This window comes from Trichechus manatus, unplaced genomic scaffold, assembly GCF_000243295.1.
Source record: "Trichechus manatus latirostris isolate Lorelei unplaced genomic scaffold, TriManLat1.0 scaffold00130, whole genome shotgun sequence".
Classification (NCBI taxonomy): Eukaryota; Metazoa; Chordata; class Mammalia; order Sirenia; family Trichechidae; genus Trichechus; species Trichechus manatus.
This window is the reverse complement of record NW_004444066.1, coordinates 6,899,016-6,924,698: the sequence shown is the minus strand read 5'-3', so window position 1 is coordinate 6,924,698 and position 25,683 is coordinate 6,899,016. Positions and strand designations below refer to the sequence as shown.

General features: G+C 42.5%; 1 protein-coding gene across 1 annotated transcript in view; it reads left to right on the top strand.

The window, feature by feature from the left end:
- Positions 1 to 622: 622 nt before the first annotated feature.
- The window catches only part of SH3RF2 (SH3 domain containing ring finger 2), a 141,641-nt gene continuing 116,580 nt past the window's right edge, over positions 623 to 25,683 (top strand). Inside the window, exon 1 of the mRNA XM_012557997.1 lies at positions 623 to 1,000. Coding sequence (XP_012413451.1) covers positions 623 to 1,000 — 378 coding nt within the window. The remainder of the gene's footprint in view (positions 1,001 to 25,683) is intronic.

Genomic DNA, 25,683 nt, shown 5'->3' with positions numbered 1-25,683 from the left:
TTCTTGTATGCTGCTAAAATAAAAATAAAGGGGGAAGATGTATTGTGAAAGAAATAACCTACATTGTATGTTATTCAGATAAACCTATATACATTAACTAAACTTATCTGCAATGTGATGCAGATAATAGATAAGCCCAGAGAAAGGAATAGGTAGGTATCGTCACAGAAATTGCATTCCGTGTAAAAGGCTTCTGCTTGAGAGTCAAGACCAACTGTCTGGGTGCTTTGGAGCCCCTTCCAGCCCAGGCTGGCAGAGAGGAGTGGGTATGCCGCTTCAACAGGACTTTTTTGTCTCTAGTGAGGAGCCGCTGTGCTGAATGTGCCCTCTGATCCCTACAGCAGGCAGGAGTGAGTACTGTACCTGCTAGCACTGAATCAGAATGAGTCACTGGGAACTTCGGTGCCGGAACAAAAGTACTTGCAAACTGCCTTATGAGACACTGCCTCGATGTAGGTGGGATATACATCTCAGAGCAGTCACGTTGTTTGCCTCCCTTCCTTTCTCCTTCAAACAGGCAGGAATTCTGACGCTCTCAAAAGACGGCTCTGCCCCCTTGGCTCAGCTCACCTTACCATGTGGACTCTGCCTCACCAGGTCAGGACTGGGGTTTTAAAATAAAATGGATGATTTGACGTTACTTGATCTTCTGGAGTGCCCCGTGTGTTTTGAAAAGCTCGACGTCACAGCCAAAGTCCTCCCCTGCCAGCACACCTTCTGCAAACCATGTCTACAGAGGATTTTCAAGGCCCGCAAGGAGCCGAGGTGCCCCGAATGCAGAACCCTGGTCTTCTGCAACATCGAGGCCCTGCCGGCCAATCTGCTGCTCGTGCGTCTTCTGGATGGTGTGCGCGCTGGACAAAGCACCGGGAGGAAGGGCTCCTTCCGCAGGCCCCGTGTGCTGACCTCCCAGGACAGCCGGAAAAGCAGGAACAACCCTAGAGGTCTGCAGTCCAGCGCTTTCCGGCTGGTGCCCAACACCAGGATCCACATGGATGGGGTAAGAAAGATCTTGTTTGTTAATGTTGCGTCCATGTGGACGCTGGATTTGTGCATGCTGGAAGCTAGAGGTATCTTTTTTTAGTTACATTTCAAAGTGCTGCAGATGATTCCCAGTGCTAAGTTTCTGTTTGCAGTGATCATTTTACTTTAACATGGGTGGAGTCCTGAGCCTATCTAACCAGTCTAAGAATTCTCCTTGGAACTGTATATTTATTGAAGCTTCCTAGTCTCTCCCTGCTTCTTGTTCAGAAGGTGGTAGGACAAGGAAAGCCTTCTTGCTTGCAGTGTTCGTTTTTCACTTCTGCTCTTGTTAGGTTAAAGCAGTGCACGGGAAATGCACAGGTGGGAAAAAGAAAACAAATCCAAGTGCTCGATGCTTTTGAGATCTCTCAGAAGTTCCCAATTTCAAATTTTGTTTGAATTTTACTCAAATCTGTTTCCGACTCCCAGTCATAAAGCGCTATTACGACAATGCTCATTCATAATCTGAAGCTGTCAAGACAGCTGACGCCTTAAGATGATGCGAGGGGAAGTGTCTATGTGGGTGGACTGATTGATAGCAAAGGCTGGGCCGTGAAGTACAACAGATGTGAATAGGAGCCCACAGATGTGTCTTACTTTACAGAGTGAATAGACCACACATAAAATACACGTCAGGGGCTGCAATAAACAAATGGAAACAGGCCACTCAGAAAACGGCCGGTAATGCTCTTGGTGTTTGAATAATAGGGACCCATCTCTCCAACCCGTGTTGTGGAATGTTCTGTAAAGGCCCATCTCAAGAGAAGAATGTGGTTCTGGTGAGTCTAACAGGTTTATTTGCACCATCATCCCTGGAATCAGTGTGCCAAAGTGAATACTAGAAGCTGTGGTCTGGGCTGTTGCCACACTTAGAAAATCAAAGTTGCATTCTGTGACATCTTACCAGCGAGCAAGCTTTAATACTGTGGGCAGAGTCCCAGGACACCCTGCCATAAGAGTAATAGTGTATGTATATGGGGTGGTGGGGATCTTCCACGAATCCCTTTCCCACTCAGGAGAATAGGTTTGTGTTGCACATTCAGAGCAATTTTTTGACATTTTCCTTTCAAAAAGTCAACCCTCTTTCAGTTCGCTGCACTTGAAGTGCCCCCCATGTGGTGGGGGAATATATAAACATTCAAACGTAAGAGCAGGAAGAACAGGGACGTTGGTGTGATTCTCTTCACTGCAGACTCTTGACGGCTGTTGTGCTTGTGTGTGTGAACACATTCCAGAAAAAGCCTTGGCGTTCTTCTTTAAATCTCCACATTAGCCCTAGTCCAGCCATCAGTCAGAAACCACAGACCTAGAAAAGGCTGGTGGGGAGGGGAGAGAGAAAGGCAAACTTCTCAAACATGCCTTGTTTATAGAGAAACTGGCTCTATCTCAGGTCACCACATCCACCTTTGAATTCCTAAGGCCCAGTAACGTCTCCCCTCCCGCACCTCTGCAAAAGCCTGACTTGATGCCTTCCAGAGAGAGCATCATTACTCATGAGGGAAATTTGCCATGCTGGCAGGAGGCATGTCCCTTATCACCTTCTGGTATTTTTGTTCATGTTTTCATCATTTTCAATGTGGCTGTGTTGCTAAGAACAGGTAGCAATGAGTGGATCCAAAGCCACCAAGTTTTTGAACCAGAGAGGATTCTCCTAGCACAGGGAGTTGGGAGGTTGAGAGCTGGGCGTACGTAAGAGACGGCCATTAAGATCCTGTGTGTCCCTGGAACTCTTCCTCGGGACTTGTAACATCAGACCAAGGTGTCCATGGTGGAACTGTGCCCATCCTCCAAGCTGCACCAGGATCAAGTCCTCTCCTGAGGTTGAAACACAGAACCAAGCTGTTGAGGGCTCCTTCTTTCGGGCAGGACCTGGGTTATTAACCACGCTCTGCAGAAGAACACAGCTGAGATGCCCTCACTTCCTCTCGTTCCTTCATTTCCTGAGCCATCCTTCCTTGAAATGGCTCATCCCCTCCCTCTCGTACATTTTAGTTTTGCCTCTCTGAGCAAAGGATATGAACAAACCTGTTTCTGAAAGCAAATATGACTGTCATTTGGCAACCTGTCTCCTAAAGATATAACTGTCCTTCCTGTAAGTGTGAAAGAACCGTATATCACTCAGTTAAGGGAATTGAGGATTATCTGGGATGCGCCATACTGTTCTGAGAGTCAGGGGAGTGGACTTGCACCTCAGTCAAACCTTCGCCAAGTTATTTGCCCTCCCTGCCTCAGTTTATCCAGTCTAGTCAACAGAGCCAATAATACTTGTTATCCACCTTCTTCCAAGATCTTGTGAAAATTATCTTTGCAACTCTTCATCATCATTGTTATTTTAAACTTGCTGTATGACTTTGGGTAAGCCATTTAAGCTTGCTGGGTCTCAATTTAAAATTCTGTAAAATGGGAAAATGGATTATAAAAACAGAGAGCCATTGGGAGGCTTAACTAATTAGTGTTTGCAGAGCACTTTGAGATCCTTAGATGAAAGGCATTTGGAAGATCATTATCGTAGTAAACATTATTATTGACCGTTTATTGTGCCCGGTCATACATGAGGCATTCTACAAAACACAGAAGGAGCTATAGCCCTTGCAGGAGAATGTAATAGGTATTATTACTGAACTTGAGTCTATGATGAGTCTAGGCCAGGATAATACTAAGTATAAAATAATCCCTTAAGAGGGGATAAATAACCTGTTGTGGTAGGGTACCATTTTGTAAAATACCTCTTCCAGAGGATTCGATAACGTGGCACTCGAAAAGAATCCATGAGCTTTTTAAGCCCAGAGACTGTTCTGCTCACCTAGTAACAAGCTCATCAGAATCTTTGTGTTGGCTCAAGGAGGCTTGATGTTTCTTCTTGTGCCAGCGAGTATGCTAGGGTGGGACCAGTAGTCACACCTCATGGTGCCACCCCAAGAGAGAGAAAAAATAGCCCATTGTGCCTAAAACCCTCCCAGGTCACTTGTGTAAAAAGAAAACTTGAGAAAGGGCTGTAGATTTCTACAGCATGCAATTATTTCAGACCAACAGGTAAGAGCAGCAGACTCCTGGAAGGGCCTCCAGCAGCGCAAGCCCACTGGTTCTCGTTCCTTCTCTGAATGCGGTCAAGCCAAAGGAACTTTGCAAGCCTTTGAGAGGACAGTGGGTTTCTAAGTAACTGACCTCTTTTCCTCCTTACTCTGTTACAGTTTAGTAGTATTTCTGAATTAATGCAGGCAGTAAAGCAGAGAAGTTAAGAATTTGCAGGTTTAATTTGGGAAATGTCAGAATTCAAATCCTGGTTCTGTCCCTCAATAGCTATGTACTTTGAGTGAGTCATTTAAACCACAGGGCTTCCACCTCCCCATCTGGAAATTGGAGATAACAGTAGTACCTCCGTCACAAGATTATTGTGAGAAACCAATGAAATGATTGATGCGTATCAGTTAACTCTTAGCACAGTGACTGGCTCGTTTTAAGTGCTCAATAAATGTTAGCTATTATAATTATTGAATTGATTCAACACTTTCCAACCTAAATTGCATCCCTTTTCTCACTTGCTTGTTAATTAAATGTCATCCAGAGAGGGTCCTCAGCACCCTGATTTCTGGTTTGGTTTGTTTGCCTCCTGTTCTGGATTGAATTGGTCCTGCCAAAAATATCCCTTGTATATCCTAACCTCTATGCCTGTGGTTATATAATCCCATTTGGGAATGGGCTGTCTTTGTTATGTTAATGAGGTATGATTAGTGTAGGGTGTATCTTGAGTCAGTCTGTCTTGAGATATAAAAGAGATTAAAGAAAGGAGCAGAGGAGAGATGGGGTAAGATAGATGCCAAGCCACATGGAGATCTCCAAGGAACCAGGAAGCAGAAGCTGAAGAGACAAGGACCTTCCTCCAGAGCCGACAGAGAGAGAAAGTCTTGCCCTAGAGCTAGCACTCTAATTCAGACTTCTAGCCTCCTTAACTATGAGAAAATAAATTTCTGTTTGTTAAAGCCACCCATTTGTGGTACATCTTTTATAGCAGCACTAGATAACTAAGACATCTGCCAGTGATCCATGGCCACGATTTGGATGTGTGATTCTTCCCAGCATGTTCTGGCTTTGCAGCTCACTTCTGGACTCTTAAGGAGCTATAAGTTGATTCTGGGAGAAAACTCCCTGGCTAACTTCACTTCTCCAAATAGCATCCTCAATGGAAAATGATATACAGGGCAGGAACCTGGTCCACTTCCCTAGTATCATAGAGAATTCATTTAACTTTTCCATTTCCCTTTTCCCTGGCCGTTCACTCTACTGGGTCTTCAGGGTTAGACTGACATCGTTGGTAAGCATCCTGCTGAGCACACACATTTCTATCTCACCCTCCTCATCTCAGCCAGAACACACCTGCCACCTCCATCTCACGGGCCAGCTGGCTTTGTCCTAGAAACTTCTTCAGTTGGTGTTGCAAGCAAATGGGGGAAAAAAATGAGGTCAGAAAGCACATCAGGGAATTGAGGTTGGGTGGAAACCAGAAGGTGATCCATTTATTTTCTGGGTCTCAGATGTGTGCTTGCGACAGAAACGTAACACGGACAGTGGTTTTTGCTACGTTTGCAAGGGAGAATAACATGATTCCCAAGTCCCTGAAAACAGAAGGCAGGTGCCACCTAGGACAGCAAAGAGCTTATGTGGCAGGTGGAGGGAGATATAAAGGCTGAGGCTGAGAAGTCAGGAGACCCAGATGGTTCTCCAGCTTCACACACATTTGCAGATGTTTTTAAAAACCACATGGTTCCAGATTATCACTGCCCCTCAACCCCTCTCAATGCACCTCCTTGCTAGTTACAGTCCCCTCCCTTCTACTGCTCACTATTGTGCCTAAGGAGCCCTGGTGGCACAGTGGTTAAGAGCTCGGCTGTTAACCAAAAGGTTGGCAGTTCACACCCACCAGCTGCTCCTTGAAAAGCCTATAGGGCAGTTCTACTCTGTCCTATAGGATTGCTTTGAGTCGGAATCAACTTGATGACAGTGAGTTTGGTTTGGTTTTATACTGCTTAAGAGTTTGTGGTCAAGTGGAGCTGGGTTTGTGTTGAGATTCAATCCTTTGTTAGTTGTAAGGCCATGGGCAAGTCACTTACCCTCTCTGAACTTCAGTTTCCTTATTTGTATAAGGGAGATAATCAGGGTGTATGTTTATCGTAAGGCTACTGTGAGAGTTAAAATGAGATAACGTATGTAAAGAGCTTAGCACAGTGCCTGGTGAATAACAGCTGCTCATAACTGTTAATAACAGTAAATAACAAAATAAGTAATAATAGAAGAGAAAGCTGGTCAGTATTAGATTCCGAGTTCTTTGGAGTCCCTGGGTGGTACAGATGGTTAACGTGCTTAACCATTGACTGCTAACTGAAAGGTTGGAGGTTCGAGTGAACTAGAGGCACATCGGAAGAAAGGCCTGGCAATCTACTTCTGAAAAATCAACCACTGAAATCCTGTGGAGCATAGTTCTACTCTGACACGCATGAGATCACCATGAGTTGGTGTGAACAGCAACTAGTGTGTTGTTTTTCTTTTTTTTTTTTTGCATACACACATAAACATGCAGAGATCCCCATTAAAAACTTAAGCAAAGAGAAGAGCAAAAGGAGAGGGGGCTCACTGAAAGGCAAAACTATCGTGATAGAAAACAAATCAGTGATTGCCGGGTAGTGGTTGGCAGAGGGTTTGACTATAGAGGAGTGCCATGAGGGGGTTTCATGGGGTGATGGAACTGTTCTGATTCCTAATCGTGGTGGTAATTCCGTGAATTTATTTACGTGTTAAAATTCATAGAAGTATACAACAAAAGGAAAAAGTCGATTTTACTGTGTGATTATTTTAAAAATAATATTTACAAGAAAGGAGAAGGTACTCTTGTTTCTTTCAGTCTCTGCCTGATTTTCATTTGTCTGATTTCCTTCCATCTGTGTATATTGGACCCATGCCATTGCAAAGGAGAACTTAGCTACCAGGTAAATGACGAGGATGATTCCTCCTTCCTGTTTTAGCGAACCTTTCTATTACCTGCCTCAGTTTTCTTATCAGTTAAAGATGTCTAGCCAAACAGCGTACAGAGACAACAGCTCATCTCCCACGGAATGGCCTTGGCTCAGAGGCCACTGCAAGCAGATGGGTGGGGCATGAAGTTTTCCTGACTCAACTCAATTATTCACCATGTGCACTGCGGGCATGTCATCTATGGGATTAGCCAATGCAAATTTACGGGTTGTTTTCTCTTCCTCTTAGGAAAGTTTGCCTGTCCACATGTTCTTTCATGCAATAAAGAGATTACAGAGGGAGGGGGAGTGCTTGTTCAGCTCTTGACTCGTGAAGAGCATCTTCATCCATCCAATTCCAGGTGTCATTACATAGCTTTGGGCTTAGCTGGGACCAGCCCAAACACAGCTGTATTCAATTTCTTTCTCTACTCCCTTTCTCTCTCTCTTTCTCTCTCTCTTTTTTTTTTTTAAATTCATGATTATACATTACATCAGCCATTCACAAGGTATATTCTCTAAGCTCCTAATGGATATTCCACAAAGCTCCAGGGTCAAACAGACCTGTGATTAAAACAAAGCTGAACATTTTTTCTTCACTGCAGGACTTTTTTGGAACTTTTAGCATGCTAATGAATTGTGAATCTCTTAAGTGGGAGTTTATAATAAGAGCCATTTCCCAAATGTATTTAACAATGGTACCTACCTCCTCCCCTTTTAGTAACACCCTGTGTTACATTAATGGCCCATGGAACAAAGTTTGGGGTATGCTGTCCCAGCACAATATGCTCTGAGACTCAGTATGCTCAGTCCTAATGCAGAGGTAGCTAAGTCCCCAAAGGGAACCCCAATTGTGATTAGAGAATATTGACACATTCCAAGTTCATGGCATTAGAAGATATTTTTGGAAAATGGCTTGAAACTCACTATTACCATGATCCCCAGTATTTATTTAGCTTCTACCAGGGTCTAGCTATAGGCATTATGGGAGCCTACACAACAAAGTAAAAATTCTCACCTTCTCAGTACTTACTTTCTAATGGTAAAACCAACTCAGATTAGTCATCGTACATGTGTATGCACATATATATACATACACACACATATAATATCCCCCTGGTTTTAAGATATTATCCATTATGAGATGTATTGTCTATTTAGTAATTACTCTTAGAGGAAAAAAAGAAACACTACCATGTTAGATGTTCACTGTAAGATACATCCAATTTAAAAATGTTAATATGATGTGAAAAAATAAAATGTCTTGCTAAGGGTGTATATTATCTAATTCCATTTATATGAAATTCTAGAGAAGACAAAACTAAACTGTAGTGACTTTTTTGGGGTAAAGAAGTGTTCTATATCTTGACAGTGATGATGGTTACGTGAGTATATAGGTTTATCAAAACTCATCAACTGTACACTTAAAATGGGTGCATTCTGTATGTAAATTATAACCTAATAAATTTGATTAAGACCAAAAAAAATTCTTAGATTCAAGAAATGATGGTATAAAAAAGTATAAGGTAGTGAAGGGGTTCAGTTTGAAGAAAATGAAACTTGGCCAATAAAAAGAAACTCCCTAGAAAAAAGTCTATGTTTTAATGGTCAGGAAGGATGTGATCACGGGGTAAAAAGGCAGGGTCCATTCAGGGCACATGGGTGGTAGGAAAGGCAGGACAAGAATATCTCAAATTAGAATGAGAGTTGGAAAAGAGGGAGACAGAAACAGATGGAGAAGGGACAGGGTGACTTGATACCGGCTTCAAAACTACCATTAGGAAGACACATGTCAATTGCTCCCCATAACAAAGTCTCTCCAGCAGCCAAACTGGTTACATCATATCAAGTGTCCTATAGGCTATATCTACAACCTGAAGAATTCAGTGCAGCTGGACATGACATCTCTGTTCCAAGTGGGTGGCCAAGCTGACTGGGTAACTGAGGAGCACCTCTCAGCTTCACTGGCAGACAGCCATTGTTTTCCTTGAAATTGTCAGATTACCTGATGACCCTAGGGTTTATGATCACCAGCCAGAGCATTCAAAGTAAGTGGTGGAACACAGACAAAGAAAGACAAGTTCATTCAGCATGAGCAACTTCCTGCAGTTTGGGTCTGTGTCAGCTCCCAGGGTAGCACCACTCTAGATCCCCACCTCAAAAGCCAGGGCACTCAACAAACTGTTCCTAAGTGCTTGCTACGTGCCAGCCTCTATCTGAAAAACTCACACCAGGGAAGCTCACGGGCTCAGAATCCAGGGCTTGAGTAGTAGCTGAGTTCACGTCCGATGGCTTACTTCTCCAATCTTTGTTCCAAGCACAAGGAGAACAGGCCACTTGTCTTGTCCATCTTACTCAATACAGCACTCTGAGCACCCAGCCCACAGTCTGGCCCCTATTTAGAGCCCAAAAATATTTTTTGAATGGGTATGGGTGAGTAAATAAATGAACACATTCATGTCTGTGGTAGACTTCATGGAATCACGGAACAATACCTGGTGATGCAGAAATACATTCTTCATGACTCAAGCCATTACAGAGCTATGTGTAGAATGAATGGCACAGTGTGTTAAGTGTAAAGTCATGTGGTGACTGAGATATTCTTGAGGTGAATCACTTTGTTAAATACCCTTTCATGTGGCAAGCACCACTCTTTGGAAAACACAGTGGGCCAGGTTCAAAGCCATTTAGCTCACGAATTGTTAGCCCTAAGAAGATAGGAAATGCCACCATATGTGTATGGCTAAGCCCCTGCGTCAGAGACCACACATTTTACGTGCTCCATTGAGCTTGTTGGGAGAAACACTTCATCTGGAGTTCATTGACACTAAGTCACAGCGATGCCAGTGACAGAAAGGAAGAGGGGCTAAAGGAATTTGCTCCTGAGTTAAGAGCTAGTCAACCTTGTGAAGGAAGGGAATGTGGCCCTTGTACCATCACGTATGTTTTTGTTTTTGTTGTTTAACTTCTTTCTGAGTAAAAGGAATAAGTTTTAGTGTTATTTAAAAATATGTGTTGCAGTTTTCTGCTGCTTCAGACCTTAAGCTTTCAATGGGGAAAAATAAACAAAATAATGTAGTGATCAGAACAAAGGCCCTGCCTTCATATATACTGGCTGTGTGCTTCTGGGCAAGTTACTTAGCTTCTCTGAGTATCAGAGTCAATTGGAGATAATAAGGCCTTACCTCATAGGGTTATTGGGAGGATTCTATGAGGTGATAGCTGTAAAGTGATTAGCACAGGGCCTGGCACTGTATAAGCTCCTAATAAATGTTAACTGTCTGCTTGAACTCACCCAGGCAGGTTTACCTTTTAAAGTGTTACCGTACTTAACATGTTGGACTGCTATTTCACTGGGTTGTAGACATGGGGAGAATAATACCCAAGTCATGGGATTACTAGGAGGAGAAGAAAACAATATGACTCTTACAAAGCTCTTAGCCCAGGTCCCGGCACAGAGTAAGCTAACTGACAAAAAATATTGGTCGTTGTTATTATTTCCCATGTCTCATTCATTCCACACACATGTACAAGATGCCTTGTATGAGTGAAACCCTTTGCTGGGGTCTGCAGGAGAACAAAAGTAAATAAGACGTGCTCCTTGTTCTCCAAGAGCTCATGGTCTTTTGGAACAGATAGCCGTGTAAACTACTAATTGTTGTTAGGTTCTGCCAAGTCATAGCGACTCATAGCAACCCCATGTGGTTTTCTAGGCTATAATCTGGACAGGAGCAGATTGCCAGGTCTTTCTCCTGTGGAGCTACTGGGGGGTTCGAACCGCCAGCCTTTCGGCTGGCAGCCAAGCGCTTAACCATTGCACCACCGGGGCTCCTTAAACCGCTTATTATGATGTAGCTAATAAAATAAAGGTGTTTACATGTTACAAGAGTAGGCAAGGGACTGAGCCACTCAAGCTAACATTTATGGAGCACATACCACATATCAGGCACTTCTACGCACAAATCTCACTTAATTCTTTCTATAACCCCCTGAGATGGGTACTACTATTATCTCTATACACAAAGGAATTGTTGTGAAATCAAATAAGAAGATGTACACAAAGTACTCAGCACTGTGCCTAGAAGATTATGTTCAATAAATATTATTATTAATAAAATAAAATAGGAGAAATGGTTACAGATTGAAATTTAGCATCTCTGTATTTGTGGGGAGTGTTTAGAGCAGTTATTGAGTTTGCATTTTTGTAAATATGGATGGTCTGATTCCTAATCCTTAAAGTATTCACAGAAACCTATTACGAGGAGGATTGCCAACCTCAGAATATGCCTAGAGGCACATGCCTTAGGAGGTGGATCCTAGCATCATGGCCCAGAGGCTGCTGGCTTTGGAAAATGTGCCTTTCGGCCGCCATTTGCAAGCCTAGCATGGAGTGCCAAAAAAAGAGGCCAGAGAACTTGGAACATTAGCTGTCACCCTTCTCAGAGAGCCAATAGGAAAGCTTTAGCCTGGAGGCAGGGGATATAAGGCAAATTCTCAAGTGCCTAAAAGAGACTGCCTGAGCTAAGGGGACCAGTCAAACCTCTGGTGCTAGAGAAGGCAACAATGGAACCTTCCACTCCATCCAGAAACTGCCATCACATGGCTGGCTGCACCGCATTGTCAGGTTTCAGCTTAGCCTTCATTCCTCCAGGGAGTCTGCTCTCCGTCTCAAACGCCAAGTCTGCCTTAGGTCCGTCCTCAGGTTCCCACAGTCTCCAGTGTTGTCCCCTGGCCTCCACAGCAGGTATCAGGTTGTACGGAACTGTCTGCTTACATCCCTTTCCTGCTGTACTATATGCTCCGTGAGTGTGAGGAGGTATCTTGTCTTCCTCTGTCCCTAGCACAGTGCCTGAAATGTACCTGGCTTTCAATAAATATTTAATTATTGAATGAATAGTGTTCATCACATCACAAAAAACTACAGTTAGCATCACTGGCTTTGTGGCTCCTGGTACCTTCCCCTGAGGCAAGAGGGAAGGAGACATGCTTATCATTGTGTCCCCAGAATCTCTTCCAACCACTGTCTTGTTGACAAGGGTGTGCCTTGACTTAAGGCCAGATGTGTTAGAAAGGGCACGTAGGTGCTTGCAGGGGAATCAGAGGTAATTGGGAGGTGAGAAAAGAAGTCAAACCAGAATGGAGGCAGATAGTGACAACATCAACTGACTGGTGGGCCACAGCCTTCTGAGCAGGTTGCCCTGGTTTTGCGGAATTAAGGATGATATCGCCATACACATAAAAGTATTTTAATTGGTTGCCAAGGCAATGCGGCAGAATGACTGGGCCTGGAGCAGGAATAGAACTGTGCAGAGCTGTGTTCAGGAAGGGTGTTCGTCTGTGAGATTAACAACCTGCTTGGATATGACAAAGGCAAAGGCTGCAATAAATCTTTCTGGGGGCTTTTGCTTAATAAACAGGAATGGCAGAGAAATGGAGGGGCAGAAAAGAAAATGTCCCTTCCCAGCTGTCTGGAGAAGCACAAGAGGTACTCCTCTGGATTCCAGATTTCTCCTTGGAATAGTGAATTCCCATCAATGAGGGAAATCCAAGGAGATTGGTTCCATGCTTGAAGGAACAGAGGACTGGGAAGAGAGAAGAATGGAAGGAGGTGGCAGGGTTTTCTTCCTCTCTAGAGATTATAAAAGCAGATCCAGGATCCAGGACCCTGCATTCCCCATCCTCATTTTGCTTCTCTTTGTGTTAGAAAGGAAATGAATTTACAATCAAACATGTTTCTACCTGTTGTCTTACTTTTCTTTTATGGAGTGTTTGAAACACTAGGAGTTTTCACAACCTTAAAGTTTTGTGGCTGAGACATGTGCGGGCCTTCCTGTCTTCCTCCATTATAAAAACTGCATTCTCGTTACCATCCCAAGGCTGGAGAATCTAGCAAATTAGTCAAGTGGAGTTCTTGTTCTGGGTGTTTGGGCAAGGAAGGAGGGATCAGGAAAGAGAGAAGCCAGAGAGGAGGGGGACATAGTTATTTATCATCATTATAATAACTACAACCAGCATGTAGTATACACCACATGCCAGGTGAGGTGCGAAATCAGCAGGGTTTGCTTTCATCCACCCAACAAGGAGGTCCATGGTATTTTCCCTTTCCTAGGAAGTGGCAAAGCCAGGATTTGAACCAGGTTTGCCTGATTCCAAGGACTGGGTCCTTAACCAGTCAAGGTGGCCAACACCAGAGTGACTTTTCCTTGGAACCCTGTGGAACACTTCACTATCTACCATTGCAGACCAGTTCCTTTTGGCATCAGCCCACCATTCTAATGGTGTTGATAAGCTTCAGGAACATGATTTAATCTGTAGCAAGTCCAGTTCTATGTTCATAGTATGCTGTGTTTTAACTGAGTAGCTCTTGGTCAAAAATTTTAAGGGTTTAAGTGGTAAAAATGAGTCTAGCTGATTAGAGAGGGAGAAATGGAGTGAGAGAAAAGAGGAGGGTAGGGAAGGAGAAAGGCAGAAGAGATACAGGTGAGGTTGAGACAGGGGAAAAGAAAACCAAGTAGGAAGGAGGGAAAGGAGGGAAGCCGATAAAGGAACCGAATGTGCCAGAGAGGGATATTTGGAGGAGGTAAGTCATCAGGGGATCTGACAAGCTGTGGTCCAGAACGGTCTGCTTTTCCTGAAATGTAAACAGAGTCAGAACACAATATTTATGTTTCACTCCTTACTGAAACCCATCATCTGGCTAGGCAAAATGGTCCATTATGGGTGGGGTAAAAAAGAGCCTGAAATTCAGGAAACTAGCTTCTGATCCTGTGTTAGCTGAAAACCAACCATGTGACTTAGAATGTGTCTTAATACTTAATAAATGTTGACAATTACTATGGTTATAGGTGTCTTAGTTATCTGGTGCTACTATAACAGAAATACCACAAGTGGATGGCTTTAACAAAGAGTTTATTCTCTCACAGTCTAGTAGGCTAGAAGTCCTAAATCAGGGCGCCAGCTTTAGGGGAAGGCTTTCTCTGTTGGCTCTGGAGGAACGTCCTTTTCTTCAGTCTTCCCTTGATCTGGGAGCTTCTCCATGCAAGAATCTTGGGTCCAAAGGAGATGTTCTGCTTCCAGTGCTGCTTTCTTGGTGGTATGAGGTCCTCCCACTCTGCTCACTTCTCTTTCCTTTTATCTCTTATAAAAGGTGATGCAGGCCACACCCCAGGGAAACTCCCTTTACATTGGATCAGGGATGTGACCTGAGTAAGGGTGTTACATCCCACCCTAATCCTCTTTAACATAGCCCAATCTTGCCTCATGAACCTCAGGCGGAGATCGGGGTTTACAACACAGGAAAATTACATCAATCACGAAATGGAGGACAGCCACACAATACTGAGAACCATGGCCTAACCAAGTTGACACAAATATTTTGGGGGGACACAATTCAATCCATAACATTAGAGAAAGTACCAAATTATCTGAGTCTTAAGATTCCAGCATCCCAAATTTAAAATTTCCTGTCTTCATATTTTAGAGTATGCAGTAGATACACAAGTATTTGCATTTACGCTTTTAAAAACATACATATACACATATATATGTATTTAAAAGTTTTCAGAAAAATAGGTACCATTTTTGAGCCCTTACAGTTTTCAAGGGCCTGTGCTAAACTCTTTACCTGCAAAAGCTTATTTAATCCACAGAGCAACATTCTTTTTTTACAGATAAACTGAGACACAGGAATGCTGCATAGCTTGCCAAGGTCACCCATGTAGACTGACTCCAAGCCCATGTTCTTGACCATTACGTTATGTAGTTTCATCTTTCAGCACAGTAGTTCTGTTTCTTCTTATTCATAGAGTATGCACCAGCCGGTTGTCATCAAGTCAATTCTGACTCATGGTGCTCCATAGGGTTTTCAAGGGTCTGATCTTACCTTTTGGAAGCAGATCACCTAGCCTTTCTTCCAAGGTGCCTCTGGATGGGTTCAAACCACTAACCTATCTGTTAGCAGTAGAGCACTTAAACGTTTGCGACACTCAGGGACTCCATAGAGTATGCACAACACACATCTTTTTTACTTATTAACATGATATTAGTAAATTTCTCTCAAGTCATTTTACCTGTGTAGATCTTTTCTCTCCAGAACTACGTAGTACCAACCATGTGTACAGAGATTGAGTGAGTCTTCTAATTCTTTTATATTCTAGAATCTCACACCGGAAAGGGATCTTGAAGGTTCTTCAAGCCAGCCAACCACCTCTCCTATGTTGCAATCCCCTCTGTGACTTCCCCCACAGAGAGGCCACCCACAGTGGACACTGTGCATTCAAATCTCCAGTGTGGGAGCTTTTCTGTGTCTGGAGACACTCTGTTCCTTCCACCTCTGGACAGCAATAAGTCTTCCTGAAATTGAGTCACGAAAAATATGTCTCCGTCTTCCTTGGGAGTCTGCAGCTCTTTAAAGGCAACTCAGGAGGGTTGCATCTTCTATCTTATTTTTAAATCTTATTTGGAATCTTATTTTCTCCAGGTTGAGGTACTTAAGTTAGTGTACCCAGTGAACTGGTTTTTAGTATTCTCAACCCAGGGGCAAGCTAGAGGAGTAGTTAAGTAGTTAAAAGACTCTGAAGTCATAATGTTGTTGTTGTTAGGTACTGTGGAGTCAATTTCAACTCATGGCAACCCCATGTGACATAGTAAAAACTGTCTCCATGGGGTTTTCTTGGCCGTAATCTTTATGGAAGCAAATTGCCAGGTCTTTCTCCCACAAACCTGCTATGTGGGTTCGAACTGCCAACCTTTTGGTTAGCAGCTGAGCACTTAACCGTTTGTAGTTGGTTTCAAATCCCAGTTCTTCCTCTTACTAGCTGCATGACCTTGCATAAGTCATTTGACGTCCCTGAGCCTCATCTCATTATCTGAGAATGGGAATGGCATATAACCTACCCCATACAGTGTTCTGAAGATTATATGAGATAGCACATGTGACACATTCAAGATCTGGCTCAGAAATGCGTTTCGCATATGTTAGTGATTTTGGTTTATTATTGAGTATATTGTTGCCACTCTCTTTTGCACCGGTATTCTTCCTCAATCTTTTTCTCAATGTCTATCATCACTGAGGCACCTGGTAAAGGGTCCAGTTGCTTTCTGTGTAAATCACCCACAAATAAGTACAATGGAGTTTTGTCCCATTAAACATTTATGAAGTATCTCCACATTGGAGTTTCAGGTGGCTCCTGGAAGAGTTGCCACATCCTAGAGAATCTCTCTTGGGATGTTTTCCCTGTAAAGAGCCTCTAGCCATAACAAACCTTGTTAAAAGACCTTAACAAGAATGCTACTCCTGAAAGCACTGTAGGGAAAAAAAACTGAGGAAAAAGAGAAAAAAGATTTTTTGTAGAGCACATTCCACATTCTGTGGGTGCATGGTAGGCTACTGGTATAAACTACAGGGATTCTGTATTGTAATAATAACCATGGTATTCACTCATTACACAGATATATATATTGAGTGCTCACTATGTACCAGATGCTAAAGTAAGCACTACAATAAAACTATGAACAAGGTAGACATGTAATTTACACCCTACCCGGGAGACAAAAAGAACAAAAAAAACCCACTGTCTTAGTTGGGTTTCCCTCAAAAGCAGCCTTTGAGGTGAGGATTGAGTGCTCATAGATTATTTGGCAGATATGCAGACATTGGCAGCAGAGTGGGGATGTTATACAGGGAAGGGAGGTGGCCAGTAAGGGTAGGTTATCAAGTTGGCTATCACAGCGGGCACCTGAAGCTTAGTCCTCAGGGAAAGCTTTGGGAAACACTGTAAAACTCAGGTGTCAGAATTATCCTGGCCAAGAGGTGATAGATCAGGGGTATTTATACCCCTATATTTGTCAGTCATCAATTAAGGGCTTCCCCAGGAGCAAAGGAGGTTCTAGAAGCCCAAGAGAAGACTTCCCACGAAATTGCAGGTGCTAGCCATGGCAAGTGACACTGGAGTACACAGAAATGGTAACGGGATCTGGAGAGATGTGGGTAGAGCAACAGTCTCTCTCTCTCTCTCACACACACACACACAAAGTAACTAAAATAATCACAAATGGTGATAAGTGCCTGCTGTCTAAACTAACTACAGACAAGAATATGAGATAGAGGATAAAAGGGAGGATCTTTGAACAGAATTGTCAAAGAAGATCTCTCCAAGGGGGGCATTTATAGTGACACCTAAAGAATGAGAGGAAGGCCGTTCTGGGAAGAGCAGAGGGACTTGGGTTCCAGGTAACGAGAACATCTTGAACCTGTTCCCAGAGGAAGGAGAGAACTTGGCGAGTTCAGGAACTGACCAAACACCCATATGGCTGAGGGATGATAAGCAGGGAGGTGAGTGGCATGAGAAAAGGCTGCAAAGGAAGATCCAGGGGAACAAGAAGTTACGGTAAGAAAGGGGCTTGGATTCTGGATTCAGTGCTAAAGATGACAGCAGAAAAATAACCTGATGTGATTTCCGGTTTAAAATTATCACTTTGGCTCCTGTGTGGAAAATTAATTTCTGGGGGACAAGAGTGAAAGTAGGAGACCAATGAATAGGTGTTGCAGTTGTCCAGGCAGGAGATGATGGTGGCCTAGACTAAGGTGATGGCAGTGATGGAGAGAAGTGGATGGATTTGAGAGCAAATTTGGAAGTAGAAGCAGAACTGGCTGTAAATTGGACGTGCTAAACCCTTCACATAGATAACTGTGTTGAAATCTCACTGTTCTAGGCACTTTCCTTTAAACCTTGCAACCACTGAGTGAGGCAGGTACTAATATCTTCAGGAAACTGAGACTCAAAAAGATTAACTTGCTCAAGTTCACACAGAGTAAGAGACAAAGCTGAAATTTGGCCAAAGATAATGCTCTTAAGATGTTAATTGGTAGTATTAAAACACAAGAGAGGTGGGAATCTCCCTAATGCCACTCTTTCTGATGTGCATCTCACGTTCACCTCAATGGCGCTGACCTACAGGACCCCCGTCAGGTAGAGAGAAAGTCACCAGCATTGAAACAAAAAGAATCGAGTTTAAATCCCAGCTGTCACTTGCTGGCTGTCACTGGAACTCTCTGAGCCTCAGTTTGCCCTTCAGTAAAGTTTTGGTCCTAACAGCTGCCTCAAATGGTTATCATCAGGATTAAATGAAGCCCTGTAAGGCTGAATGACTAGGTTGTTCCAGTGTCAACTCAGATGTCCTCCTCTTGGTGCCTCCATCTTGGAGCAGAGTTGGAACCAAGTCAGGCTCACATCCTTGGGAGTTGATTCAGGAGACTTGACACTGAGGACATGTTTCCTTCCAAGGGGAATTCATCCAAGCAAATTCCTCCCATGACTGTGCCCTGAGGCCTGATTTGGGCCGGGTATTGCATCAAAGGCACTCCTAAACCAAGTTCATCTCAACGTTTTCTTTAAATGGCCGCCTTATAAAGAATCATGAAACACAGGTACTGAGAGCTGAAAAGGGCCTTAAAAAATCATCTACTTCAACGTCCTGTTGTACGGATGTGGAGTCTAAGGCTGAGCAAGAACAATGGACTTTCCAAGATTGCACAGTTTGTCAATGAATAGGCTCAAGGACCAAACCCCCAGTTTCACAATTTTCAGTCCAAACACTTTCTACGTTACTGAACTGCCTCGTGTCTTGCCCGAGCCATTGAAATTAGTTTTCTGGCCTTGGGTCAGAGGTCCCAAACTAGATTCCAGCATAAAGAATTTCATTAGAAAGAAGAGCATATCCAGATCATGTGTAATATTTTGCAACCTAGACAGCACTTTCTTTTTTTTTTTTTCCTTTTGAACATTTTGTTGTGATTTGGGTGAAAGTTTGTAGAGCAGATTAGTTTCCCATTCGACGATTTACACACACTTTGTTTCGTAACATTAGTTGCAATCCCCTCAATGTGATAGCACTCTACCCACTTCCTCCCTGGGTTCCCTGTTTCCATTCACCCGTCTTTCTTGCCCCTTTCTGCCTTCTGAACTTAGTTTTTGAGTAAATGCTGCCCTTTTGGTCTCATGTGGTTGATTGTTCTGAAGGGCATATTCCTCACGAGTGTTACTGTTCACTTTATTGTTGCAGCTGTTGTTGTCAGGTGCCATATAATTGGTTCCAACTAGTAGTGCCCCTATGTACAGCAGAACAAAACAATGCCCGCTCCTGCACCATCCTCACTATTGTTGCTATGTTTGAGCCCATTTTTACAGCTACTGTGTCAATTGTTGAGGGTCTTCCTCTTTTTCACTGACCCTCTTCTTTACCAAGCATGACGCCCTTCTCCAGGGACTGATCCCTTCTAATAACATGTTCAAAGTGCATGAGATGAAGTTTTGCCATCCTTCCTTCCAAGGGGCACTCTGGCTCTACTTCATCGAAGACAGACTTGTTCAGTCTTCTGGCAGTTCATGGAATATTCAATATTCTTTACCAATACCATGATTCAAATGCTTCAATTCTTCTTCGGTCTTCCTCATTCATTGCCCAGCTTTCACATGCATATGAGGCAATTGAAAATTGGGTCAGGCGCACCTTAGTCCTCAAAGTGACATCTTTGCTTTTCAACACTTTCACGAGGCCCTTTGCTGCAGAATTGCCCGGTGCAATACATCCTTTAATTTCTTGACTGCTGCTTCCATGGGTGTTGGTTATGGATCCAAGTAAAATGAAATCATTGACAACTTCAGTCTTTTCTTTGTTTAGCATGATGTTGCTTATTGGTCCAGTTGTGAGGATTTTTATTTTCTTTATGTTGAAGGGTAATCCATACTGAAGGCTATAGTCTTTGATGTTCATCAGTTAAGTGCTTCAAGTCCTCTTTACTTTCAGCAAGCAAGGTTGTGTCATCTGCATATTGCAGGTTGTTAATGAGTCTTCCTCTAATCCCGATGCTGCATTCTTCTTGATATAATCCAGTTTCTCGCATTATTTGCTCAGCATACAGATTGAATAAGTACAGTGAAAGGATACAACCTTGACGCACACCTTTCCTGATTTTAAACCACACAGGATCCCCTTGTTCTGTTCGCACCATTGCCTCTTTGTCTACGTACAGGTTCTGCATGAGCACAATTAAGTGTTCTGGAATTCCCATTCTTTGCAATGTTACCCATAATTTGTTATGATCCACAAATAGTTGAATGCCTTTGCATAGTCAATAAAAAACAGGTAAACATCTTTCTGGTATTCTCTGCTTTCAGCCAAGTTCCATCTGACATCAGCAATGATGTCCCTTGTTCCACGTCCTCTTCTGAATCTGGTTTGAATTTCTGGCAGTTCCCTGTCAATGTACTGCTGCAACCATATTTGAATGATCTTCAGCAAAATTTTACTTGTGTGTGATATTAATGATATTATTTGATAATTTCTGCATTCTGTTGGATCACATTTCTTTGGAATGGGCACAGATATGGATCTCTTCCAGTCAGTTGGCCAGGTAGCTGTCTTCCAAATTTCTTGGCATAGACAAGTGAGCACCTCCAACTCTGCATCCATTTGTTGAAACATCTCCGTTAGTATTATGTCAATTCCTGGAGCTTTGTTTTTCATCAATGCCTTCAGTGCAGCTTGAACTTCTGCCTTCAATACCATTGGTTCTTGATCATGTGCTACCTCCTGAAACAGTTTAATGTCGACCAGTTCTGTTTTTGGTACATTGACTGTGTATTCCTTCCATCTTCTTTTGATGCTTTTTGCATCATTCAATATTTCGCCCATACAAACCAGAAACCAAACCCATTGCTGTTGAGTCAATTCCTACCCATAGCAACCTTAAATAAAGTCCTTCAGAATTGCAACTTGAGGCTTGAATTTTTTCTTCAGTTCTTTCAGCTTGAGAAATGCCGAATGCATTCTTCCCTTTTGGTTTTGTAACTCCAGGTCTTTGCACATTTCATCATAATACTGTGTCTTCTCGAGCCACCCTTTGAAATCTTCTGTTCAGCTCTTTTATTTCACCACTTTTTCCACTCGCTTCAGCTACTGTGTGTTCAAGAGCAAGTTTCAAAGTCTCTTCTGACATCCATTTTGGTCTTTTCTTTCTTTCCTGTCTTTTTAATGACCTTTTGCTTTCTTCATATATGATATGCTTGATGTCATCCCACAGTTTGTCTAGTCTTCAGTCATTAATGTTTAATGTGCCAAATCTATTCTTGGGATGGTCTCCAAATTCAGTTGGGATATACTGAAGGTCGTACTTTGGATCTCATGGACTTGTACTAATTTTCTTCAGCTTCAACTTAAACTTGCATATCAGCAATTGATGGTCTGTTCTGCAGTCAGCCTATGGCCTTGTTCTGACTGTCAGTGTTGAGCATCTCCAACATCTTTTTCCACAGATGTAGTTAATTTAATTCCTGTGTACTCCGTCTGGTGAGGTCCACATGTATAGTTGCTGTTTATGTTGTTGAGAAAAGGTATTGGCAGTGAACAAGTTGTTGATCTTGCAAAATCTCTGGCATCATTTCTATCACTGAGGCCATATTCTCCAACTACCAATCCTTCTTCTTTGTTTCCAACTTTCACTTTCCAATCACCAGTAATCACCAATGCATCTTGGTTGCATGTTTGATCAATTTCAGACTGCAGAAGGTGGTAAAAATTTTCAATTTCCTCATCTTTTGCATTAGTGGTTGGTGCATAAACTTGAATAATAGTCATGTTAACTGGTCTTCCTTGTAGGCGTATGGATATTATCCTATCACTGACAGCGTTGTACTTCAGAATAGATCTAGAAATGTTCTTTTTGACAATGAATGCAATGCCATTCCTCTTCAATTTGTCATTCCGCAGCATAGTAGAGCATATAATTGTCTGATTCAAAATGGCAATACCAGTCCGTTTTAGCTCGCTAATGCTTAGGATATCAATCTTTACACGTTCCATTTCATTTTTGACGACTTCTAATTTTCCTAGATTCATACTTCATACATTCCAATGTTGTGATTATTAATGGATGTTTGCAGCTGTTTCTTCCCATTTTGAGTCCTGCCACATCAGCAAATGAAGGTCCCAAAAGCTTGACTCCATCCACATCATTAAGGTCGACTCTACTTTGAAGAAGCAGCTCTTCCCCAGTCGTATTTTGAGTGCCTTCCAATCTGAGGCGTTCATCTTCTGGCATTATATCAGACAATGCTCCACCACTATTCATAAGGTTTTCACTGGCCAGTTTTTTCAGAAGTAGACTGCCAGATCCCTCTTCCTAGTCTGTCTTAGTCTGGAAGCTCTGCTGAAACCTATCCACTATGGGTGACCCTGCTGGTATTTGAAATACTGGTGGCATAGCTTCCAGTTTCACAGCAATACACAAGCCACCGCAGTATAAAAAATTGATGTACGAGTTATAGGCCTTTATAGGCCTGTCTATTGTTTGGCTGAAAGGTGATCTCCAGGAGTGGGTTCAATTTCAGGTTTGAAGGGTGCCTAAGGGCTATAGTCTCAGGGATTCCACCAGTCTGTATCAGACCAGTAAGTCTGGTCTTTTTAATGAATTTGTTATGCCAATTGACCTAGACGTCCCGTAAGACTGTGATCCTAAGCTCTCAAGCCCAGTGACCCAGTACCTCAGAGTGTTTCGTTATGGCTAAGAAGTTTTCATAAGTTTGCTCCCTATGTGCTCTGCTATATACCTGGATATCTTGCGACATACAAATATGTATGTAGAAATATCCTCTGCCAAACCTATATATACTAGTGAAATACTTCCATACGCCATCCCATACCTGTTCAGCTGACATGTCTACCTATGTATCCACTCAGAAATTATTGTTTGTTATTACTGTTATTGCAGGGTTGTGTATGTAAGAGTATTTACCATTGTTGCCTTTTACTCTTGCATACCTCCCAGTGTTTTCCTTTGCCTTGTTCATGTTGGCTGACGTCCCGCATATTGCCTTTCCCTTCACCCAAGTTAATACGTGTCTATTATCTAGTTAGTGATTTTCCCTCCCACATTCTCCCATCCCTGGTAACCATCAAAGAATGTTTCTTTCTGTGTAAACCTTTTCTTGACTTTTTATAATAGTGATCTCGTACAATATTTGCCCTTTCTTAATTGATTTATTTCACACAGCATTGTGTTCTCCAGGTTCATCTATGTTGTGAGATGTTTCTCGGATTCATCATTATTCTTTAATGTTGTGTAGTATTCCACTGTGTGTATGTACCGTAGTTTGTTTATCCATTCCTTCGTTGTTGGGCACTTAGGTTGTTTCCATCTTTTTGCTATTGTGAACGATGCTGCAGTGAACATGGGTGTGTATATTTCTATATGTGTGATGGTTCTTATTTCTCTAGGATATAGTCCTAAGAATGGGATTGCTAGATCATATGGTATTTCTATTTCTGACTTTTTAAGGAAGTTCCATACTGTTTTCCACAGTAGTTGTACCATTCTACAATCCCACTAGCAGTATATGAGAGTTCCATCAGGGCACTTTCAAACCTCTCACACTCAGCTGTAATTTTGTCTGAAAAGCAAATAAACATTCACATGGTCTCACAGTTTAAGCTCATTTTGTGCCTCAAAAAGCAGTTTCCAAAGACTCAGGGGAAAAGACAAGATATACAGAGAGATATAGAATGACCACGGCAGCAACGAAAACATCTTCCAAACATAAAGCAAAAGGTATGAAAAATATGAACATTAAATTGGCAACAAGTGCCTCAAACTTCATAGATGTTGTTATTTAAAAGCACTTCTTATGCAACCATTTGTCCGATCTTACCAAATATTTTGGTTTTGTCTTTTAACATTTTAAACTATTTCCAAAGAATAGAAAAATGATTACTGGGTCAGAGGGAATGAACATTTTTGAGGCTCTTGGTAGATAATATGTATTTGATTTTGACTGTGGCCAGAACTCTTTAGTTGCAAGTGACAGAAACCCACCTCAAACTAGTTCAAACAAAAGTGGGAATTTGCTGGCTCTTTGAACTGGTAAATTCAGAGTTAGATAGAGCTGCCCACAGGGATTCTAAGGACCCCGACATTCCTGTCAGATTGTTCTCCTCTACCTCGACTTCACTTCTGTCTATGTATTAGCCTCATTCTGTCCAATCACAAGCAGCGTTCTCCATAATGTGGATGAGAGAAGGTGCACCCACCAGAGTTATTAGTTGCAAACAACACTATCTACTGCAGGAAAAAATTAAGCAGAGAAAGGATTAAGAAAAATGCTATGAGATAATTTACAGAATTTCTGGAAGAGCTGGAAAGCCTGATTTCCAACACCCCAAATGATCAAGTACTAACTCTCAGTAATGACCCCACTAGCACTGAATATTAAGGCCACCCTCGGCCCTACTCCTACTGTTGCAATGGGACGCCAACCTTGTTTTAGCTACGACCGTCTTCACACAGAAGCTGAGAGGAGGCTTCCCTGTCCCCCCCTTTGTGCCACTAGCTCTCAATTTGAGGTTCCATGTCAGGTATATTTAATAACAACACCTATATCCTTGGCTGTAAGCAATGCTGGTAAAGCTCTCATTTTCAATTATTATTTTGAGGCAGATTCTGCCACTCACTAAAACTCACAAGGTGGGTGAGTTCCCAAACATAGAGAAGAGATTCAGATGCTGGGCAGTCAAGAAAATCACAAATATGCACTGCAAGAAACATGGCAGCAGACAGCCCAGGCTTACATAGTTCCAGCTCCCCGGCCCCAGAAAAAAAAGAAAGTCTCTTCCACCACCACCTGGTTCAGTGCCTAGCACTTAGTAAACATCTGTTGGACTGAAATGATCTGGAAGCTTTAACAGATAAAGGCTGATTCTCTATTCTAAGACTCTTTTTGTCTCGTATTGACAAAACTACGATGGAATAAAAGTTCTATATATCCCTAGTTTCCTTATGTCTAAAATGTTTGTTTCTTGAACTTTTGTTTAAAGATGACCTACCGCTTCTCACTTGTGTTTAACTTGTATGGCTGTCTAAATTTTTTTCTGGGGGAAAAGGGAACGTTCCAATAAATGGAAACCTGGCACTTTTACCGCTGGGGGGAGAAAACCATTACCGTCAAGTTAATTCCAACTCATAGCGACCCTATAGGAGAGTAGAACTGCCTCATAGGGTTTCCAAGGAGCGGCTGGTAGATTCAAACTGCTGACCTTTTGGTTAGCAGCCAGACGCTTAATCACTGCACCACCAGGGCTCCACTGGAAGGCTACTGAAATAGAAAATGAGATTCTTACCTATGAAGAATATTAAGAGGATGTAAAATTGTTATTGGCGCTTAAAGCTACATTAGCAAGGTCAAAACTGGGATCAAAAAGAATCCAATAAGCAAGGCAGCTGGCAAATATAATTTCTCAATTTCACTTAAAAACAGGGCAGGAAGTTAAAATGCAATCCCTCAAAGAGCTTTCACAGGTATTGTGATATTTAGTAACAGCAAGCAACTGATGGAAATTTTCGTATGGATGCTGAAATTAGTTTTGCTAACATATACTCCTACAGTGAACACCAGCCAGCCTTGACTCTTGCAAGGTTGTCCATGGAAATAAAGTGAAGAGGGCAAAGTGAAATCATCCTTGAAGGCAGTGGGGTTTTTCAGGAGCCACCACATTCCTGCACCCCTCCTCATTTTTTGCCTCTTGTCAGTTCAAAAGAGTTTGTAGCAGGACAAAGTTCTAAGGGGTCATCTTTAGTTGTCACTGTGACAGTCCTCCCTATTTG